Source organism: Arachis ipaensis, chromosome B01 (assembly GCF_000816755.2).
Source record: "Arachis ipaensis cultivar K30076 chromosome B01, Araip1.1, whole genome shotgun sequence".
Classification (NCBI taxonomy): Eukaryota; Viridiplantae; Streptophyta; class Magnoliopsida; order Fabales; family Fabaceae; genus Arachis; species Arachis ipaensis.
In genome coordinates, this window is record NC_029785.2 from 123687694 (window position 1) to 123700512 (window position 12819).

The 12819-nt window shown below is 35.3% G+C and overlaps 2 protein-coding genes across 5 annotated transcripts; both read right to left on the reverse strand.

Annotated features, from left to right (window-relative positions):
• On the reverse strand, positions 573-4295 carry LOC107635677 (protein NRT1/ PTR FAMILY 4.5-like). Of its 2 annotated transcripts, none has more exons than XM_016339227.2 (6): positions 4067-4295; positions 3611-3704; positions 3283-3500; positions 1878-2300; positions 1649-1773; positions 573-1560 (listed from the first exon to the last, which is right to left on the reverse strand). In XM_016339227.2, the coding sequence occupies exons 1-6, from the start codon at positions 4067-4069 to the stop codon at positions 693-695; spliced, it is 1731 nt and encodes a 576-aa protein (XP_016194713.1). In that variant the 5' UTR covers positions 4070-4295; the 3' UTR covers positions 573-692. The 2 variants fall into 2 exon arrangements, with proteins under 2 accessions (XP_016194713.1, XP_020958771.1); XM_021103112.1 differs by having other exon boundaries at positions 3607-3704.
• Positions 5149-12076, reverse strand: LOC107635662 (GPI ethanolamine phosphate transferase 3). Of its 3 annotated transcripts, none has more exons than XM_016339208.2 (20): positions 11563-12075; positions 11261-11295; positions 11026-11147; positions 10782-10871; positions 10525-10644; positions 10306-10389; positions 10124-10201; positions 9694-9819; positions 9472-9561; positions 9173-9208; positions 9025-9080; positions 8632-8764; positions 7629-8070; positions 7384-7475; positions 6702-7248; positions 6358-6493; positions 6213-6254; positions 5872-6028; positions 5698-5781; positions 5149-5588 (listed from the first exon to the last, which is right to left on the reverse strand). In XM_016339208.2, the coding sequence occupies exons 1-20, from the start codon at positions 11844-11846 to the stop codon at positions 5463-5465; spliced, it is 2880 nt and encodes a 959-aa protein (XP_016194694.1). In that variant the 5' UTR covers positions 11847-12075; the 3' UTR covers positions 5149-5462. The 3 variants fall into 3 exon arrangements, with proteins under 3 accessions (XP_016194694.1, XP_020958759.1, XP_020958753.1); XM_021103100.1 differs by having other exon boundaries at positions 11261-11380; positions 11563-11665; XM_021103094.1 differs by lacking the exon at positions 5698-5781 and having other exon boundaries at positions 11563-12076.

Consider the following 12819-nt stretch of genomic DNA (forward strand, 5'->3'; position numbering starts at 1 on the left):
ACCATTTTTTTTATGAAATATCAAAATATCAAGTGGAATATAAAATGAGACATCACCATGAATGGTGGAATTGGTACTAGGTCCCCCAAGAATACATTATAATTATATCATCCTTTACTAGATCTCCCCATGCTCAATGGTTTTAATTGAATAGTGGCATGAGATCTCTCACTCGATCGTTCTCTCAAATCAATATGGGACCAGAACCTCAATGCATGAATAATCATTATCTCTATTACAAGCTACATAATTATTGATTACAATTTCCTTTCAAAAAAATACATAAATAAATAAATGGACCATGTGTTAATCATCATTGACAAAGGACAATAATTAATGGAGGTGGCCACCATTAGGAATTAAGTTCTACATATTCTTCAAGAACAACAAAAAAAAAGTTTTACATATTCTTGAGATACATTTATAATCTGTTATATTTATTATTTTTATCGTGACTACTTATATACAGTTATTTTCATGTAAGATGATAGCTGAAAATTTTCGAATGATTTAATATGTTCGAGTAAATTGTCATCGATTAATTCTTCCCTATCATTTTCACACGAAGATAATTGCATCGAAATTTTTTCACCTACATTTATATGGTTACGTAGGGTTACAAAACTAAACAAATGGTTGTGAATGTTCGTAGTAAAAAATCTTACAACTAAGAGCTTTCTCTTCTTTGTTCCTCATTTTGGAGTGTCCTCTATTTCATCATTTCTAAGAGCTGCATCATTCCTAGACACCAATTCACTTTCAAATGGAACAGCATTTTGGTACTTGTACCATTTTGCACATAAAAGGTATACGCCAAAGTTAATCATGCTTAATACGGCTAAGAACCAATAGAACAATTCAACATGGATTTGGTTAAAGTCATCCCCTTCTAACCACCCTATCTTGCTCTTTGTGACCCTCCTTGTAACCGAGTTTATGATTTCTACAAATACCGTGCTCAAGAAGTAACCAATGGACAGCGAAAGAAACGAGAATGAAGTAGAGAGCGAGCGCATTCCTTCGGGTGCTTCCCTGTAGAAAAACTCCAACAATCCTACCAATGTGAACATATCGGCTACGCCGAAAATTGCATAATGGAAGGAGAGCCAGAAGAGGCTTATAACATGGTTGTGGTTTTTGAACTCATCCTTTCTTTTAACTTCTATGATGCCAGCTATGGCCATTGAGATCGCGGATAGGACAAGGCCGACCCCAACGCGTTGCAGTTCTGTAATTCCGTTGGGGTGGCCTGTTATCTTGCGAACAAGTGGCACAAAAGCGAATTCGTAAACCGGAATTAAGGCAGTCATGAATACTAGAGGGATTACGGGGATTGAAGCAGGCGGGATGGTGTATCGGCCGATGTGTGGATTCATTCTAACTCCTTGTTGGATTGAGAAGGTTTGAAGTTGTGCCAAACATGTGTTCATGATTATGGTACTAAAAAGAATAGGCATCATTCTTATGAGGATCTTTGTTTCTTCCACTTGTGTCACAGTGCAAACTTCCCATTTCTTTGGTTCTTTGCCTTCTCGTAGAACCGCTGCTTTGTCTAGAATCCTATCATAGTGTAGAAAATCAAATTATGGATTATAGTAGTTTCATGCTTTTAACAAAGAGTAGTTGAAACATTATTATAAATATTAACCCGAATTGATCAGTATGAGGGATCAGTTTTTTCATCAAATTGGACTCATCACTTTGTATTTCATGCAATTGATCAGAATTTTGAGGTAGTTTAGTCCCTAAATTCTTTACTGTGACGAACAGAACCTGCAAGAACATTGATCTTGAATTAACAAGTATCAGTATTGAATAACTTGCTTAGCAAGAAACAATTGAACGGAAAATAAAGGGAGGGAAATGAAGATCAGAACCTGTAGAACACTCAACAATGGGCTATCTCCGGACACTCGGGTACGATAGAAAGGCTTTCCCACGGCAATGACGAAAAGGCCTCCGGCAGAACACGCCAATGATATGATGAAACCTTTGTACCAGTCAATTTCAGTGCTCACATAAACCACAGCCGTGACTCCAATGCTAGCACCTATTGTGATGAAGAACAAGAACCAATTGAAGAAGCTTGCTAGTTTCTTGCGTTCTTTTGGATCATTGTTATCAAATTGATCAGCTCCGAGGGCAGGTACACACCCTCTTATTCCACCAGCACCAACTGCAAACAAGTATATTGAAGCGTAGAAGAGCACAGCTTTTCTGCCATGTACACAACCCTTTTCCCCACATGGTGATGGCTGAAGTTTTGTGTCATGGGATTGAATCACAAGTAAAACGTATCCCTATAATATAATTCAAAAGCACCTACATTAGAGGACAACCATAACAATAAAGTAAGGAAATTTTCACTGAAAAACTCTGTAAAATTTAATATATCAAATTTATCTATAAAATTTTTTACTATACTTTTACCCCCAAGCCAAACATTCAGTAAGTGGGATTAATAACTTCAATAGTTAGGTATCGCAACTTGAACCGACCCGATTTGTACGGCTCCAAATGGAGACTGTTAACTGGGTTTTAGGCAGGTATGGATAAATATCTGATGATCAGTATTTATCATTCATGCTAAATAAAGTAAGTTATGATTGTTTTTGACTAATTTTCTTTGGTTACCAAACATTTCTATATCAGATATGGGGTAGGTATGGGTAGTGTTCATACCGCCCCATCTACCCGTAATAACGCATAAAATCAATACTATATAATAGGAATGATATATAGTTATATACACTTTGAACCCTAACTTCAACGGTCTATCACAATCACATGAATTTAAACTTCTTTAAAAATTGTTTAAAATTTATAATGTGGTGACTTTAATTATATTTACAATCTACATAATCTTTTTAGTATTTTATATTAAATACAACAGAGAATTATCATTAAAAAAAAGGGAAAAAGAAGCAAAAAGAGTATCGTAAGGTATTGGCAGGTATAGATTTGAGACAATAAATAAATACTCGCAGATAATAAGGCAGTTAGTTAAACATTACCGTTTCTCTTTAAAAGAATTTTCCATATTACAAATCACCGACTTTGTTTGTAAAGTTTTAAGACTCAAGTCCCTCTAACTCGCATCAAATTTAGTTATGGTCTGCAATCCCTCACTCTACATTTATGGTGTTACACTTATTCATATAAATTAGTGACAACGGAGCCAGGTCAATCCACAAGAAGTCAATTTTCAAGTTGCAAACATAACGGTAGTTCATCAAAATTAAATTCTTTTATTTAAATAGCTCGAGTTTGTTTGTACTTTACCAACAACTCAATAAAGCCGAAGAGGATGCAAGTGTTGAGGCGATTAAGAAAGGTATCAGAGATGAATCCTCCAAGGATGGGGATCAAGAAAGCAGTGCCCAACAAGTTTGTTGTGGTTGTTGCAGAGCCAGGGATGTTGAAATACATGACTGACCCAAAATACAAAACCAAACTAACCATGTTTGCCACAAACCCTACGTTATCTAGCAACATCATTACTGCAGTAATAAGAACCAACAAATTGGACTCATTAGTTAGTCTTAACATACTAATAAGAAAATTGCCAGTTTGGCATAACAACTTTTCTTATAGGACATAGTTTACCTACCAAAGACAAAATAAGCTGCTCTATATCCTCCTTTTCTTCGAACCTTCGCAACTTGGTACTCAGCATCTTTCAAGCTAGACTCATCTTTTGAATCCTATATATGTGCATTTTGATACAAAACCATTTCAGCAAATTGTTTCTTAAGAGAAAACAATATAGCATTTAAACACTATAGCCGTTCAGAGTCATTATTTTTAAACCATTATTTTGCATGCACCTAAGATAACATGTTAAATAGATACTTTGACTATTTTTGTGCAAGATGATTTCTCAATTATTAGAATTAGCCAAGCAACAAAATGGAATAATGAACTCTTTTATGACTAATTAAAATCAAATGCTTCGCCCAACTGCAATTTGATTAGATTTATGATAACAGAATCCAAATATCAGTGGTTCAATCAGACCAAAAGAAAGTTAAACAATGTAGTGTGGAACATGATGTGCAGTATTTACCATGGCTAAGCAAGGCCCGAGCTAGAAAGCAGTAGAGAATTGTAAAGGAGGGGCTTCTTGATGATGTTAATTCCTCCACTGAAGAGATTGCTTTTATAACAATCACTCAAGCAGTGAGTTCCTTGCATGCAGGATGACAACTCACAAGGACAACAGTGACTAATAAATGATGAAATATTGAATACTATTTATTGTTGTGCCTTGTAAAAAATGAGGCCATAGCGGCATAGCCTGCATGCCAAAACAATGTGGAGGAATACCCAAAGTTGGTCTGTCAGTATCACATTGTAATTTGTAAATTTCTATTACAAGTTAATTAAGTTGCCGTCGTTTGCTAATGAGAACAGATAAAACTTAGATAAGTTTCTTTCATCCGTATGTCGTCTAATCTTCAAGCCGATGCTGAAGTGTGATCCTAATTTTTGAGAGAGTTGACAGTTTCATGGAATTTGTTTTTCTTTTTCGGCAGGTTGCATCATCTTTTAATTTGAGAATTTGTCGAAATGGACATAATAACTTGATGCAAGTTTAGTCCTTGAGCAATTGGCATCATACAGTCTGCTAATTAATCAGGACTTTTTCAATTTCCCCTCTCCGTTTGTTCTTCCCTTTCAAATGAATGAATTAAGGATTTCGTTTATTTGATTAAATGGTTTTGCTAATATGTTGCTGATACTTTTCATTTAGTAAATTCCATTTTAAATTGTTCATTCTATGTACGGATGTACCCTTCAAACATTATTCACTCGCAAATTAATGCAACACACACCGCATCACGGCATGTAAACATAACAACAAAGTATTACACGGATGAAGATTTGTCTCATCGTGTAAGCAACCTTGAATTAACTAATTAAGAGACTATTATATTGGAAGTCTGCTTTTAAAAAGGAGAAAAGATTATTCTAGCAATAAAATAGATATGTAAATATTTCAAAAAAAAAAAAAAAAAACATTTTTCATAAAGTTTGTTTTAGGTATACCTCTTTAACGTGTCTATGCCGGAACAGGGGGTAAAAAAACATGGGGGGAAATTTTTCTGAAACAATTTTAAGTGTAAAAATGAGTAAGTAACGTCACACTAAAAGTGAAAGAACCACTTAATTCATAACTACATTATGTTATAATAATAGTTAACATCAAAATTCTCTGCATCATCAGGAAACTACAGATTCAAGCCCGTACCCTACCCACAAAAATATGCTTTTACTAAGTTCACCAAGGAAAGAATATGAAGAAGGGGGAAAAAGAAGGAAGAAAAAACGAAATTAACCGCAACTCAGATCACCCAAAAACAGAGAAAAAATACAGCCTATGGGAACTTAAAAGCATCTAACAAAAAAATATTAAAAAATTATAAACTGATCAGAGTGTGTTATACAACAACCTGATAATCTCAATTGTGATTGTGGGCATCCTTTCCTTGATCAAAATAGTAAAGTGAGGCCAAACAAATCAAGACATCTGTAAGGAGAAGACCAAACACATCGAAAACAAACTTTGGGGCAAACAAACCCCAAACCTGAAAACAAACAAATATAAATAAAAATTTAGCACCGAATATATTGTGCTAGCTACAAAATATGCAGAAATGATAGACGAAAGATATTCGACTCAAGAAGTGCATTTACCATCAGGTGCCGCCTATGCATTGTGACACAATATATGGTAAATGTCGTCATAATTGCTGTTATGAGCCCATATGTTGTATACATCTATATATATAAACAAGAATGATCAACGGTTGAATATGTGGTGCTTTGAATGATCAACTAATGGATCGACTCTCAGGTATGGGAACTCACCTGAGATAACTGTGTGAAAAGAACATGTTTCCCTAGATCAGCCTTATACTTCATTGCTACAAGAAACGGAAGTCCAAATACTGGAAGGATGATAGAAAAGCCATAGGTGTCAAGTGTAAGAATGATTGCTTGGGGGACAAGCATAAATTCTTCAAACCTGAAAATCCATTAGAGCTATATTATTCATTTGCATGTAAGTAATATATATATATATATAACAGCAGAAAGATTTGAAAGCCCTTTAAAAATCCGACATGATAGTTCCAAGATCTGACTTCACTAGTATCTAAGAATATATATACTCCTCAAAAAGTAAAACAGAAATTTGACTTATTATTTACCCTATAAATGCAGCACCATAGTGGAGACCATCAAAAGCACACCTGAAATGGATGCAAGGCAAATGAAGTATAGTTACAGAAAACCTTAAGAGAAGAAAAATATATATATAACTCCAAATCAGAAACAACTGAAGTTGCATTATACCAGTGACCACTGCAGAAAAAGAGACACGTGGCAAAGAGGTTCCATTGCATCACAGGAAAAGGACCAATTGAAAGACGTCTCTGAGGTCCATTCTTTGCATCATCCTCTATATCACACAACCTCATAATGCAATAACCTGGAAGGGAAAGTCACAGGCATTTCTTCACAAATGATCATGCTGATTTGTTTACTCATAAAATCGCTCATAGATGACAATACAATTGCTAAATTACAAATATTAGCAGCATAAATAAAAGGAAAAAGCAATGGCAGAAATGTACTAAAATTATTATACAGCAAGATTAGCAACTTGATAAAACATATGGCATAAAAGGAAAAAGCACCTCCAACTATGGACGCAAAAGCAACCATAGGACCTTGTTTTCCAGAAAGAAGAATGACAGTTGAACTCCATGCAGATAGCATTGCTGTCGTTTTTACAACCAAATTTGTCTTGCAATCTGAAGAGTTGCCCCTAAATAGTTGAGCAAATACTAATAATAACAGTTGTCCCAGAAGAATAGCATATACGATTCTTGGAATATAAATTCTTCCAATGCTTTCAGGCATAAATGCTAATATATATCTATTATTTTCAGTGATCCAATGCACTATGATCAGCATATAACTCAAGATAGTACACACAACAACAATCTTCCTCGGCCAACCAAAGAAGATGTCACTGGTGGCCTTGTATAGCCAGAATGCTAAAATAATCAGCACTAGAATTGGTACAACTTCAGCTGCATGGTTCCATACAGCTAAACCAGAGGCAATATTGAGAATCCATGAAGTGTACTCTTTCATGAAAGCAGAAGTAGAAGCCTGCTTGGACAGCCCAATTTCTATTCCAAATCGGCAAAAGGTGCTCAAGAGAAGGAAACCAACACTCTGCAAGAAATACATATGGATTCAAGAATTCAAGAGTTAATCAGAAACTTGGGGTGTGTATATATATATATATAGCATGTTCATGTTCAGATATAATTTAGTTTTAAATGAAGGAGACAGAGATAAAATACATACTTCTTTTAGCAGTTTCCCCTTGACAACAGATTTGCGTAATGCAACGATCCCAGATGTGCTCAAAAGAAAATTTGCCACTTTACCTTCCTCCACTGAAAACAAAGTTCAAGTGAAAAATTAAACTACGAAATACAAACATCCTGGAAAACTTATTGTATTTGACAACTTCAAGTGAACAAAATAAATAGATATGAATTATGACAATCCTGGAGGATTAAATTCATTTGATAAAATTCCACACTTACAAATGAAACTGTTTGAAAGGAAACTGACTGCGCGCATTCCCAGTAAAAAGAATGCAAAAGCCGAGGCAGAGAAAAACCAAGCATATCCAGATGATGCAAGTGTTGCACCATCTTGACTGTTCGCCCTCAAGATGGCAAGAACTTGAAATATAAGTGATATTGACATTATTGCAATACCAGCTCCCATCATACGTAAATCAAACTCGGTCCATTTTGACCGAGCTAACTCAGCAACTGTTCTTAGAAAATTGAAGTATGACTCAATTTGCTTCTTAAGTGCAGGCACTAATGCATCAATGTCCCTTTTATCAAGCCGCAGCTTTTTGGTTGAATGCAACCAATGATTCTCTGCCTGAGCATAAACACTTGCTACTCGGGATAAGTCATCACTGGAAAAGCCAACAGCTGAAGAAGCTGAGTAAGCATCTATATATCTCTTCACCTGAATATGGGGAATTCATCATTGAAACAACTATCTCTCAGTAGCTTATATAATCTATGGAATTACAATAATTTAACATTGAAGAAATTAGTAGTAATGCCCAAGATTGTGCTGCTTAAACAAATTCAAGTCACTTTGGAAGCATAAAACATGAATGTAGCTATGAGAAACTAAATTCATTTTAAGTAGGAAATACATGAAAGTAAATTTTTTGGGGTTTTTTATTTCTTTCAAGAAAAAAACATAGATCAGTCTGCACATTTGAGCAGGATTGTAGCACCAACTATCAAATCCCATCAGGAAATCCTTTTCCTAAATATAACCATGCGTTTCCATAACAGTAGTTTCTTGAATGAGATGGAGAAATAAGAGACTTGGCAGAAGTTTGAAGACAACAAATATCTCGGAGAGATAAGAGCACAAGCAGTTGGTAAGAGAGGTAGTTTCAAAACTTTAGAGGTCACACTACCAAGTCCATTTCTTAACCAAAAGTACATTAACAACAGAAAATTAACAGAATTGGTAATCTGTAATTTATAACCGAAGACTCAAGGTATGTACCTGCCAAGAATTTATGCACAGTATATTAGCATAATTCTGTATCCAGATATCTGATTCTGATAACTGTTGCGACACATCCAAGTTCCAACTACCTGCTCCTAAAGCATATAGTTCGGGATTGACTTGACCTATGCTGAGAAGAGAGAAGGTAAAAAAAAAATTCTTAATATAGTTATAAATTTCCATTAATAAAAATGTCATACAAAAAAGGCCATAAGAAAATGCCAAACTAAGTTTCCAAGTAGAAGCTTCTAGATTGAGAAAATGATTCAAGAATAAGATTAGGGTCACAAGAGACAGAAATATGAAAATTTCTTATTCACTTATATGGTTAAAAAAGTACATGAACAGCAGAAGCAGATAGTAGCATTAGACAGGATGCTTACACTGCACCTTCCATAAGGGAAAGGTATGCCAAGCAATGCTGACATTGTTACTGCGAAGTCAAGCTGCAAAGATTATATGAATAAATAAAGGCATTAATATATTAAGTTGCATATAGGGCCTTCATAATGCCATTACAATTGATAGCTTTCCTAACCTGTTGCATAGAGCTGACGCAGACATTCTTCCCATCCTGATATGGAAAGCAAGATAGTAAATTCATCCCATAAAAAGAATTATTGATCTAAGTGCAGAAATGTAAAACAGTTTTTCCAATCTTGGGGGGTGACAGTAAATTCATAATCCAAAACTAGATATGGTCTTTGATTCAAGATCTTCAAAATTATTTTATGTTGTCGACTTTTAGCTTTCTACAAGTACAGTAGGGGTACTAATCATGCAGAAAAGGTGGAGAAACCAGCATGATTATGTATGCGTAAAAGCAGGGGTAAATACCAGATCTAGTTGACAAGAAGAGGTGTCATATTCAACTGGTACAGAAGAAGGAGGTTTCTTAACACTCATAGCAAAAATTGCAGTTTCCACCTGCAAGGCATCATCGCAAATATCCTTAGTAAAATTTCAGAAAAGTATATAAATTAATCTGTTCGAACACACACACACACGAAAAAGAAAAAAAAAAAAGAAATCAACAGATACCACATGTAATGAATATACCTCTTCAGCACCTCCACCACCATGATCACCATTTAAAGTTTGTCCATGGTCACCCATTACCACCAGCAGAGTATTCTCATGTAATCTCCCAGGTCCAGACTCCTTCTCCAGCACTTCAATAACTTTCTAAAACAAAATCAGGCAACTTCATTCATTAACTAAACACGGGATTTAATAAAAGACTAAACCACGTATATTGGATAACTAAATGACCAGTTCACCACCATGCAACTGACATGAAGAGGTTCCATAAGCCCAGGAATGTAGTAAAAAAGTATAACGAAAAAATGATTGGATCATCAAAGCAGCAAACAGAAGCCACAAAAGCCCCGTCACACACCAAGGGACAATCAAAAAACAAGAGAAGTAACGGAGAACTATGCCAGGTAGACCACAAATATATGTCAAAATCAGGAAGTACAAAACTTACTTCTAAAATGCTATTGTATTGCTCCAACTTTTCTGTCATTTGAGTGGAGTCAACACCAAATATATGTCCAGCATGATCCTGACCAAGGCAGAAACAATACAAGACAAGGTTCACAATAATCTGAATAACAGGGGATAGAATATGGATAGTGGGAGTATTAGCTAGTATACAATAAAGCATACCACTCCAAGAAAATGTGAAATGAGGACGTCCCAATCATCTTCATACAGGGATGGAAATAAGTGTTCAATGCATCCATTGTCAACCTAGACAATATGCAATAGTATGTCATAGTCATTGAAAAATGGAGCAAAATAAAAGAGAGAAGCCCCCACTACTCAAATTAATAGGTACTGACTGCATCAGAAAGTAACTCAAAAATCAATCTTCATAAGGCTTACGGTATCAAGATCTTTGACATTAAAAGAAGGGTATGGGTATGATCTTTCAAAATGATGTGGAAACAACTGTGTCCATGTATCATCTCCCATCATAACAACTTTCTTCCCACTTTGAACCAACTGTTAAGTTAATAGATAAAGTTTAGATCAAACTATCTTGGAGGACTATTCAAAATCTGGAATTTAAAAGTAGAACCTGCTACAATCTTGAAAAGAAAAATAAAAAATCAATATTTGAAATACGAAGTTTTGTAAACCTGATTTAAAAAGTTATCTTCAACAATGGCCGGTGCGCCGAAACTATTACCAACATCTACAAAAGTAGGAAGCCCACCAGTCGTCAAGCCCTATCATAACATAAGATAATACAATGTGAGAAAGCTGTCAGCTCAAAGCTACACATTCCAAGTGAGAGAATTGTGATTCATACAACAAAATGTAACTGTTAACAAAGTTAAGTGATATATAATGAAATGAAAACAGTTTGAAATTCGACCAAACCTTTAAGCGCTGCAAACTGGTGGTAGGAGGATCAGCAATGGCCTTGAAAATCTTAGCTGAAGTTGGACTTTTAGATACCACTTCCTTCAAAACTTTCAACTTATCCATCCAGTGCTTCGACTCTGCCATCACATCACACATTAACGAACATACAATAATAATGATTAACAAATTCAAAGAAAAAAAAAATCATGACGTGCAACAATTGTTAAAGATTCAAGAGTAAGACACATACCTGGAAAGAAGGTACTAGGAGCAACGAAATCAAACCTGAGCGACAAATAATTATAACATGACAACCGTTAATCACAATGTATGATGCTCAGATAGTTCACTTTTACTCGATTATACGTATCTGCATCAAATATTACTATCTTAAACTTGTTAAATTTGTGATTCATTTCTTCATTAAGTATCGCACTTACATATCGTGATGAATCGTATTCAATTATCGTATTCATATGTAAGCAACATAGATCACAATTGAAGGTCAACTAAACGAGTATTAGTATACATATTATATAATACGTAGAGTACCTGAGGGCGTCGAGAACGATGATGATGAGGCGGTTAACGGCGGGTTTGGTCCAAGAGGAAGTGGTGGTGTTGTTGTGAGAGGAAGAATAGAGGCACTGTGATTCGGACACGTCAGAGGAGTTGCTGTAATAGGGAAGCTCTGTTCTCGTGAGTAGAAAGCCTCTCGTGAATAGAACAATGGCGGCGATGTGGAGCAGCAGCGTCACCCACAGATGCCAGGTGTATCCCCATTTCCCGGTGATCTTCCTCCGCCGTGCCGCTCCCTCTATCTCTCTCTCTTTCATCTTCTTTTTTTGCCAAAAACCGAACCAATGACTTCGTTATTCAGGAGTTTTTCACTTTTTTTTTTCAGTCAAGATCTATGGCTTTTTTTTTTCCCTCTCCTTTACAAGAGACTTTCATTGACTTTCAAGCTGCGGAGGTTACAAGACATCTGAAAAGAAGAGGATGAGATGGCGTCGAAGCGGCGAGGAGAGGCGGATGAGGATGGGTCTGTTGGGGATGGGTCGTCCGGGTCGAGTGCTTTTGGTGTGTTGGTCTGGTTCATTTGGGCTTCGGTTTAACTGGATCGGTCCCTGACCAAAAAACAGAAAAATTCCTAAACATCCCTTCACAATCATTTCGAAAGACAAAAAGGTTCTCAACAAAAAAAAATATCATTTTTGGCCCTGATCTTTATTTTTGAAAGAGTGATTAGCTCCTTCGTTAATATTTTTTCTCTATATTAATAAAATAAACCTACATGTCATGTTAAACTGTTGATTTATCCATTAAAAATCAATTAGGATTAACAAATTCTTTTTTGTTGGAAATGTTGTTGTATTTTAATAATAATTGTCAAGGCCGTTTAGTTTTTAGTTTTATTTTTTTATTATCTTTGTTAAATATATTAACTAAATTTATTGTGTAAAACTAAAAAATATTAGTAATTTTTAAATTTTTTTTACTTAATAAAATTAAATGGCGGATATATTAGTGATTAACATATCATATAAGTATGTTTTGAAGAGAGATCATTGATAGATGGGCTAACTAGTCTCACAAAATTAAATATCAAGGGCCGAAAAGGGCTTTTTTTTTCGGGAGCCTCGTAGTCTATTGAAAAAATTATCAGTAGCCGGAGTAGGTATTCACTCAAAAAAATGATTGAGCATCTTTAGGTTAAATTTAGGATTGGTTTTGAGAACATCGATCCAGAGAAGGAAATGTCATGCAACCGAAACCATCTTTTGAAGAAGTGGACCAACTCCAATGGAG

What these genes read in the sequence shown, in the direction of transcription:
- LOC107635662 (XM_016339208.2), bottom strand. Translation starts at nt 11,846, where the DNA reads ATGAAAGAGAGAGAGATAGAGGGAGCGGCACGGCGGAGGAAGATCACC. An exon ending in TTTTTCTGCAGTGGTCACTG is followed by an intron (nt 6,255 to 6,357) that starts GTATAATGCAAC and finishes CATCCATTTCAG; the next exon opens with GTGTGCTTTTGATGGTCTCC. An exon ending in TTTTCACACAGTTATCTCAG is followed by an intron (nt 5,782 to 5,871) that starts GTGAGTTCCCAT and finishes TTATATATATAG; the next exon opens with ATGTATACAACATATGGGCT.
- LOC107635677 (XM_016339227.2), bottom strand. An exon ending in AGCAGCTTATTTTGTCTTTG is followed by an intron (nt 3,501 to 3,610) that starts GTAGGTAAACTA and finishes TTATTACTGCAG; the next exon opens with TAATGATGTTGCTAGATAAC. An exon ending in TCGGCTTTATTGAGTTGTTG is followed by an intron (nt 2,301 to 3,282) that starts GTAAAGTACAAA and finishes ATTATATTATAG; the next exon opens with GGATACGTTTTACTTGTGAT.